This window comes from Coptis chinensis, chromosome 5, assembly GCF_015680905.1.
Source record: "Coptis chinensis isolate HL-2020 chromosome 5, ASM1568090v1, whole genome shotgun sequence".
NCBI classification, from domain to species: Eukaryota; Viridiplantae; Streptophyta; class Magnoliopsida; order Ranunculales; family Ranunculaceae; genus Coptis; species Coptis chinensis.
In genome coordinates, this window is record NC_141460.1 from 47,647,284 (window position 1) to 47,657,019 (window position 9,736).

The window sequence follows — 9,736 nt, forward strand, 5'->3', positions numbered from 1 at the left end:
AATAAAAAGTTTAGAAGTCTCATTATAGCAATATAGTAAGGACTTGTTCTTCGAACTTAAACTAATATACGTACAATAGTTTCTGCATCTTTTCATGAATGGCATGCATCAGCATTTGATTGTATATAGCAGTGAGTTTCCAAGACCAAGGTTAGAATAATTAAGTTCCATATCCTGTGAGAATCTAGCCAAAAGCCTTATCTGAATGATTATTGAGTGATGACACAAAGGATGTCTGATCAGCTCCCAAATGTGCATTTTATTACCCTTACATTACTACATTACAACCTTTCTTACGTTTAATGAAAGGACAACTCATAACTTTTGTTGCCTTTTTCAGGTTACAGGGAAATTTAGACCACTAATCATAAAAGATGCGTCTTAGTACCAAAAGAAGCCTTAATCACGCTTATTATCAAGACCAGAAGCAGCTATAAAAAAGTGCTGAAAACGTCAAAGTCAACGGTCAAAGTCAAAGGTCAAAGTTAAAGGTCAAATCCCTCAACTCAGAAGACCAGAGATGGAGGTCCTTATGACAAAATATGGCATTCTCTAAAACCTATCTTGATCAAGAAGAAATAAAAAAGCAAAAAGTAAAGTGTGAGGTGTCTCAAATGTAATAAAGAAGGGCAAATTAGTCATTGACATAAAGTAGGGATATATAAAATAAAAGTTATAGAGAGAGAATGCACCTAGAATTAATCTAGTGTCATGTAGGATTTATTTTTCTAGTCTTTTTTCATTCAAGTCTTTTTACTTTATTGTTCTTCATTTCCATCTTGTTATTTTCCTTTGTTATTCAATCGATCAGTCTTCTTTTTGTTGTTCTTTGGTCCAAATTTTCATTTCAATCATTTCTTTCAATATTTGTGTTATTTCAATCTTTAAAACAACTTAAGTTTTCAATGTTCTTCATAAACTAGAAACCAATACAAGTCTTAAACTAAGAGTCCACCTTCCTTTCTTCAACTCCCAATATTCAAACTCTAAACAATCTATGGTGAACCACATCAAAATCTTTGAGATACTCCAAACTAGTCTACTTCAAATGGCACCGTCGTCATGGATTGAAGGAGCAAGAGTGCTTGGTTGAGCATCTAAGGAAGAAGCACCATTCTCACCTTTTCACTTATTATTTTTCTAATTTTCATTGTTTTTCATTACTGACTTACTTTTATGCAAATCCATGTTCAAGATAAAAATACTGGAGAGGAGCTGAAGCTGTGGTTGAAAATCGACACAACTTGGACTTAATCTGATGCGCGACCGAACCCTTGCCGACAGGCGACCGCAAGGCCACGTCAGCACACCATCGTCCAATTTTTTGCAGTTCCAGTTGTTTTGAGATGTTTATTTGAACTCCAGACCCAAATTTTATAATAAAGTAGTTAAATCAGTGGAACTTGTTTGTAATAGATAGAGATATAAAGAAAAAAAAGATAAACGAAAAAAAAATATAGAAAATATATGTTTTGATTGATTGTATGGATGAACTTGGGTGACCACTTGGTTGAAGTTTTGAACTTACCAAGAGATTAGAGTTTTTATTGCCTTAGGAAGTTCAAGTGTGCGAGGCAAGTTGAGAATCATTGCTCTCACACTTTGAATCAACTTGGTAATCAACACTCTAACTAAGTTTAACTTTAGTTAATCTAGATAATCTATCAAAACTAGTTAATCTATTAGATTAGTATAGTATTAGTTTAGTTTTATGTTTTGGGCCCTTGAAGGCAAAGTTGTTTAATTATCAAAAACCCAACTTGTGGGTTTTTTAAGTGGACTTTTATTGTAACCTAACACAAGGAAAAACTTGAAAGGTTAGGCCTGATTCTCATATCACACGCCAACCGACGTCGCCTTCTCCTCAAGCAATGTGTAAACATGGCTTGAGAGGTAAATTCTAAACCTCCTCACTGCACCATAACAGGCTATTTGCAAAAGCAAAAAACCATTGCTAATAATTTTGGCAACGCTTTTTTAGCATTGCAAATATGGCGTGGGTAAAGTGTTGGAAATATTTGCAACGCTTAATAATCGTTGAAACAGAAATTTTCAACGGTTATTAACCGTTGCAATAATGATTTGTAACGCTTTTTATAACTATTTCGTATACAAATTTAAAACCTTTGCAATGGTTTTTTGATTTCACAAACGTTTTTTAAGCGTTAGTAATTTGTTTAAAATATTACCAACATTTCTTAACCGTTGCAAAATTATTAGTTAATTTTAAAAAAAATTTAAAATCGTTTGTAACGGTTATAAACCGTTGCTGATGTGTTGCTGATAAAAATATAAAACTTCTCATATTTTGTTAAAATGGTTGCTCTTCATGGTGAATGGCATAAATTACTGAGCACTCCATGAGCGCATCCACACGCTGTCCGAGTGAGAAAAAGAAATATAAGAACTTTTCTTGAAGACACCACATGCTTTTCAGAACGGGAATTGCTTATTCCACTGAAAGAATATATTTACAAGGGCTATCAAGGTTTGAACCTATTTAACAATTAGCAGTATCGGGCCAGCCATTGCACTGAAAGCATCTTATGATGACCTATCCCTGGGCCATTGAAACTCGTACATATACATCAAGAATCTAACCTATATGCAAATGCTTCAATTGTATTACACAAGTAAAAAGAAAGGTAATATAACTAGAACTTCCACAAAAAGGCCACACCTCAACATTCTTCTCTGCTATATTCTTCTCAAGAACTTCTATTTGTACTTCCATTTTCTGCAATTCTCTATCTTTCTCTTCGAGGATACTATAAAAAGAGAAAAGATACAGGGTGAAGTGGGTCTATGATTACAATGTACACATGTTTATGATATATATGTAAAAAAAAGGAAAAAAATACGGTAATTTGTAACCTTTGTAACACTGGATGTCTACATATAATATCCCTTGCTTCAACATCCAAGCTTGTGCCAGAAGTAGTTACACTAAGCATTTGATTTCTAATAACCTGAAGCTCTGTTTCTAGTTCTTCTCTTAGCAACCGTTGCCTTTCAGCTTCCCCTTTCACGATATCCACCTAACAAAGTGGATGCCAGATCAAAGCATCAGAACTAGAATATGACTGACTAAACAAATCATAGGGGAAAAAAATTACTTGACCTTGTTTTCCAGTACATCGATTGTACTTTCTAGCTCTTCCACAGACCTTTCTAGAAGCTTCATTTCCTCTTCCTTGTCTTCAGCATATGTCTTTCTTGAGTCAGCAATATGAAGTTAAGAGAAAAGAAGTGAGTCAGTATTAAAGACATATGACAAGGATTAAAAATATATAGCCAGCCAGTATATCAGATAAACTCCAAAGTACGCTGCCCTTCACTCATCAAACAAGGTTATCTCAACATATCTCCCATCTTTTTGCCTATATAATTTGCTCGACTTCCTCATCATTGCCACAGCTAACTCTTAACTTTCCTCCAATAATTGAGGTTTCTTATGTGGTATAGCCTTGTGGCATGACCCACGATCGTTTCTGCCAACTTGCAAAACAAACAGTTTCCATTGAATCCATTCTCGTCAAATAGAAAGTACCACTAGATGATAAAAGAATGGGAAAAAATGACTTGCGCTAGAACAAAATATGAATTACACCCAAGTACTGAAGACAACTCCATAAAATACTCATCGGTCATCATTTTAAATCGCACAGTTTTAGGACTGGATTTAAAGCCCAACAGAATTGGAACCAGAGTTCTACCCATTTAAATGTATACTTATTATTATAGCCATATCTTGTGAACTAAAATCTGACAGAGTCACTCACAGGTTCCGTACTTACGGCCGAAGATCTCCGCTTTATCATAACAAGCAAATATGGTTGGATGATTTTTCCTACGGTTAGGAGGTGCAGCAAGGAAAACTGCATAAAAAGTATATTAAATAGAGTTAACTTGCTATTATTGGAAAAAAAAATAACTTGCTATTATTGAAAAAAAAAACAGAGTTTACTTGCTCAGGAAGCACTTTTAGCATATCACAAAAAAATTAGTATATCTTACTATCGTAGAAGTAACACAAAACAGCTGAGTAATTTCCAACTATAGGCAAGGATTTCATTAGAGATAGTAAATTCAACGAAAATTAAGAAAGTCGGTATAAATTTATAATTTAAAAATAGAAAAAAAAGTTTAATATTGTTTATAAATTTATAAATTAGACAACTTTTAAAAAAAAAAAATGTGCGGATGACGTACCCATAAAACAAATAGCAAATAAAGATGTGAAACAAACGAAAAATTCATCTAAGATAATTGTGATCTCAAATTCTAAGGCATATTTGTCATCTTATAATGCCGAAATAGCAAAAAATTTAAATTTAAGATCTAAACAACAGTGGCATGGTGAACTAGGAAGCAGGTGCTTCATAGATGGTGAACAACAAAGTCAAAAGAAGTTGGTTGGTAGAAATGTCCCTTACTAAAATAAACGATGACATAGAAGCCTTACTGTCATTCTTGGTCTTAGCACTAACTGAATAATCTAGAAGCAGTGCCAGAACATCTTGCAATACTGCAGAGAAACAATCTACGTACGTTAACAACGCTTTAACTTATAAAATATTTAATAAATCATTCCTAAACCAGGAATACACTAACCTTTAAGCTTATTTAAGGTTTCCATATCAATTTCAGCAGCAAATCCAAATGGCGGAGCACACCAAACCATGTAGATTTTCTCTTTTGCTTCATCTTCACTGATAAATGTCAAGATTTTGAAAACAAAATAATTAACAGATTAAAAGGGAATAAATTAGTGGCTAAAAACTCAGTGGAATTTGTAAATATAACCCTAAATCAAATAAATTAAAACAATATACTGTTGTACATAGCCTAACAGTTTCTCCCACTCACCTTCCAACAACTTCGGCTAACAATCTAACACAATAATGAATACATTTAGTGTAATTTGAGAACACACATTCAGGTCGCTTTAGATGAACAAGCCAATGATCAGATTTGCACGCCATGTTAGGTTCAGACAGAAAGTGATAGCTGTAGAGATCATTATAAAAGATATAATCCTGATTAAACGCGGTAAATCAAGCGACTGGTTGGACTGCAAGAGAGGAAACAAGTCCAAATTCAAAACTGATAATAGTTCCAAATTAAGAACACGAACTTGAGCAAAATACAACAAACAAAATTAACAAAAATAAATGCAAGGCTGACTGACAAACGGGTGGGAGGATGCCCTTTGTAACTCCCCACCAACCAACTGGGTTTGGGTCACCGCAACATCAAAACATGGGTGTGGGCAACCTAAACTCCGACCAAATCATGAGGCTCAAGGCCATGGATCCCACTAGTGCCATTACAAGCTGGTAAGACGCCTAGCCCAAAGGGGTAAAGGCTGCACAGACGTTTAGTCCAACGCATGTTTGGTTACGTACGAGACCAGGGTACACAAGTGATTTAATAGCTCCACTTAGTCCTTCACCGGTATGGTTATGTACACCAAGGCCCAAAATATCGATATCGATGAATATATCGGTGTACCCAAAAACCGATATATATCGGATATATCGGATATTTCGGATATATCCATTTTTTTGATAACCAGTCCAAACTATTTAAAATATCAAAAATATCGGATATATTGGAAATATCGGATATATATCGGAAATATATTGGAAATATCGGATTTATATTTTAAAATGGTCAAAAAGTCAACCGATATATATCGATTATATCGGAAATATAAAATTTCATATCGGAAATTCCGATATATATCGGAAAAAAAAGAGTTCTATATTCGGTGGATATATGTCGGAAATATCGATGTCGGTGTACCAAAATACCGATATATATCGGTGATATATCGGATATATCGGCGATATTTTGGTCCATGATGTACACTACATTTTTTTTATTGTTCTTTTGGATCGATCTAAAGCATTATATCGATGTAATTATAAGAATTACAAAAGCACCCCCAGACTAACCAAGGCCAGTTACCAGGACCAATGTACCAATGTACGGTGAATATATCACACGCCATTACACATAGCCCTAAATGAAACCATGCATACAAGACATACTAAAGAACCTCAAAGCCCACCACCAAGCTGCCCCCAGCATCATCCATACCACCATCTTTCAACCACCAACAGCCCAACACCCTTCCTTCATATCCACTACAAAGCCGGCAAACTTAACAAAAAATAATCTGCTTAAGTAAATTGTTTTGAAACATAGATTTCTATGAAAGAAAATTCCCAAAATGCAATCATAAAACTACACATCAACTTTTACAATCTCAATTTGTAGAAAAACAATCCATGAATCAAACACTTAAAAAGCACTAACATGATCAACCTTATTTTCATAAAAAAAACTAAGAGTAGCATCTTCAATTAGCAGCTTAAAAACCAACATCCACATATAAATCAATAAAATAAACAAAAACCCAATCAACTTAAAAATACTAACTTTAATCTAACAATAGGGAGTAAAAAAGATGGGTTACCTGATAAAGATGACAGAGATTGAGGAGAAGTGATGAGTTAGTTAGGTGTTGATCCAAATCGAAACCAAAAATAATTAATTGAGAGAGATGAAAAACAATTAATTCAGAAAAATAAAAAAACAATTAGTTGGGAGATGAGTGAAGTACGACTTACCCCTAGTTTTTATTGAGCGGTGGTAGTGAAAGAAGATAAGGGAGTGGAAGAGAGAGGGTAGCGGCAGTGAGAGGGAGAGGAGAGAAAGAGAGGTTATGTTTTATGTTTCGATGAAATAATGAGCGCGATTTTCCCTCTTTCCCAAAATTTCAAGTTTCTAACACTTTTTGATGCAAATCATACTCTCATATATTACCCAAGTTTCTAACACTTATCCTACGGTTTGCTCTAATTTGAAAGCGTTAGCAATTAATTCTTGAAATTCCTTCAAATTAAACCAACACTTATCAACATTCGCAACGCTTATATAGCGTAGGCAACTTACCAATGGTAAAAAAGTGTTACAAAGCAAAAAAGGTGCGTGTTGCAAATAACCTGTTATGGAGAGAGAATGCACCTAGACTTAATCTAGTGTCATCTAGGATTTAATTTATAGTCTTTTACATATTCAAGTCTTTACTTTATTGTTCTTCATTTCTTTTCATTTCAATCTTGTTATTTTGCTTTCATTTTAATGAATGAATCAATCTTCTTTTGTTGTTCTTGTTTTAATATTTCATTTCAATCATTTTCTTTCAATGTTTTGAGTTATTTCAATCTTCATCGACTTAATCTTCAATGTTCTTCATTCATAAACTAAAAACTAAACAAGTCCTAACTAAGAACTAATCAATCTTCTTTTGTTGTTCTTGTTTTAATCTTTCATTTCAATCATTTTCTTTCAATGTTTTGAGTTATTTCAATCTTCATCAACTTAATCTTCAATGTTCTTCATTCATAAACTAAAAACTAAACAAGTCCTAACTAAGAGTCTACCTTTTTCCTTCAAACTTCCATCATTAAAACTATAAACAATCTAGGATGAACCACATCAAATACAAACTTTGAGATACTATACTCTAAACTAGTCTACTTCAAATGGCACCGCCATCAGGGATTGAAGGAGTAAGAGTGCTTGGTTGAGCATCTAAGGAGAAAGCACCATTCTCACCTTTCTATTTCTTATTTTTTTAATTTTTGTTGTTTTATTTTGTTGTTTTTCATTACTGACTTACTTTTTTGCAAATCATGGTTCGGGATCAACAAGCTGGAAAGGAGCTAAAGTTGTAGCCGAAAACTGACGAAAGTTCACCGGAACCGGATAGGCGACCGTGCGGGCGACCGCAGGCCCACGTCAGCACACCAACACTTGATTTTATTTCTAGTTCTAGTTGTTTTAAGATGTTTACCTAAACTCTAAATCTGAATTTTGTAATAAAGTACGATAAATCAGTAGAACTTGTTTGTAATAGTTAGAGATAAAAAGAAAATCGAAAACAAATTAGGAAAAATGGTTTTTGATTGATTTTTGTGGATGAACATGAGTTAAACTTGGTAATCAACACACTTAATCTATTAGATTAGTATAGTATTAGTTTAGTTTTAAGTTTTGGGCCCTTGAAGGCAAAGTTGTTTAATTATCAAAAACCCAACTTGTGAGCTTTTTAAGTGGACCTTTATTGTAATTTAAAACAGGGTAAAGCTCGAAAGGTTGGGCCTGATTCTTAGCTCACACGCCAACCGATGTTGCCTTCTCCTCAAACAAAACGTGTAAGCACGAGTTGAGAGGCAAATTCTAAACCTCCTTGAAGCCCATGTAAGAGGATACCTTGTGTGTTCAAGCATGCTTACATGATTGTTTGAAATTTAATTTCTGCACTGTAATTTACATTCACGCATAAGGCTGAACCCGAGTCACATAACAATCATTGGGAAGTCATTCCCTAATGTAGGGAAATTGGACGTTGCTAGATTCTTGAAGCCCTAGAAAAAAAAAAATGAATTAAATTCAATCAACTAGAGCCCAAAGTAGGCTCCTCCAGAAAAAGACAAAAATATAGCCACGAGGATTTAGAGTAATCAGTTACCAGATTCTGGTGGACCAACTATCTTCGTCACTCCCTTCCCCTAGATTCATCGTGAGTGAGATTCTTGGTAGCACACCACTTGGTGAAGTGACTGCTTACTCTTTTAAGACGTGTAGTAGAGCCATCCTAGTCTCACGCCAAATTGTTCTCTTGAATAGGGCATAGTAAATTATAAACCAAAGCAAAGTTTTCAAAACGCCATACTTGTAAAAAGGAATTTCGATTTCTTGAGCATACTTTGCATCGTTTGTGCATGTTAGGATAGTTTTGTGGTCTTGCTAAAAGTGCATGATACTGCATTCAGGCACTACTGGTATTAGCAAGAATAAAACTTACTCACATAGGAGAGGACGTTGTCATCAACAATCTCCTATTTCTAGTCCTCTAGCTACTAAGATGGCCGATGAAGTAGTGCAAGCTGAAGAACCTCTTTCCAACTTCTACACACCGTTGCAAGATGGACCTCCATCTTGTATACGACTCACACCGTTCATGAGCGATTTTCACATTCCACCAAACATATTCAATCTTCCACCCATCTTCCATGGGTTAGAACACAAGTTACTGTACGAGCATCTACTCCGGATACATGAAGTATGTAATACTTTCCACCATCTGGGCGTCACCGACGATTATGTTAAGCTACAAGTTTTTCCTTTCACTCTAGCTAGTAAGAGTCACGCTTGGCTTCTTTCTCAGAAATCCGATTCTTTCGATACATGGGAAAGGTTGTATTCTCCTTCATGAAGATGTACTTTCCACCGAAGAAAATAGAAGAGATAAAAAGTAAAATACAGTTCTTTAGACAGAGTCCGAGTGAGACATTTTTCGATGCATGGGATAGATTCTCTAACTTACTCCATTCATGTCCTCACCATAAACTAGAAAAATCCACTCTTGTCCAATGTTTCTTCAAAGGTTTTCCCCTAAAACACAAAGTAACTCTCGACATCATGAGTAATGGAATTTTTTTAGATAGAGGTGCAACCGAAGCTTTAACCTTTCTTAAAAACCAAGCTGAAAAGAGTTTCCATTGGGGCGATATAAACAATTCCAGAACAGCCCAACCCAGTATATCTAAGGCTAGTGGTATTTTTGAGGTGAAATAAAATCCAGAAATCAAAACCTTAATCGAAACCTTCATAAGAAAGATAGATGCCCTCACAACCAAACAAAAAGACCAAATCCCTC

The 9,736-nt window shown here is 34.7% G+C and overlaps 1 protein-coding gene across 5 annotated transcripts; it reads right to left on the bottom strand.

The window, feature by feature from the left end:
* Positions 1-2,408: 2,408 nt before the first annotated feature.
* On the bottom strand, positions 2,409-5,465 carry LOC147497716 (uncharacterized). 5 transcript variants are annotated; one of them, XM_086560061.1, is made up of 8 exons: positions 4,870-5,465; positions 4,615-4,712; positions 4,437-4,528; positions 3,783-3,878; positions 3,122-3,211; positions 2,875-3,038; positions 2,681-2,768; positions 2,409-2,601 (listed from the first exon to the last, which is right to left on the bottom strand). In XM_086560061.1, the coding sequence occupies exons 1-8, from the start codon at positions 4,983-4,985 to the stop codon at positions 2,545-2,547; spliced, it is 801 nt and encodes a 266-aa protein (XP_086416187.1). In that variant the 5' UTR covers positions 4,986-5,465; the 3' UTR covers positions 2,409-2,544. The 5 variants fall into 5 exon arrangements, with proteins under 5 accessions (XP_086416187.1, XP_086416185.1, XP_086416188.1 ...); XM_086560059.1 differs by having other exon boundaries at positions 2,409-2,768; positions 4,870-5,074; positions 5,192-5,461; XM_086560062.1 differs by having other exon boundaries at positions 2,409-2,768; positions 4,937-5,462.
* Between the last annotated feature and the right edge of the window lie 4,271 nt (positions 5,466-9,736).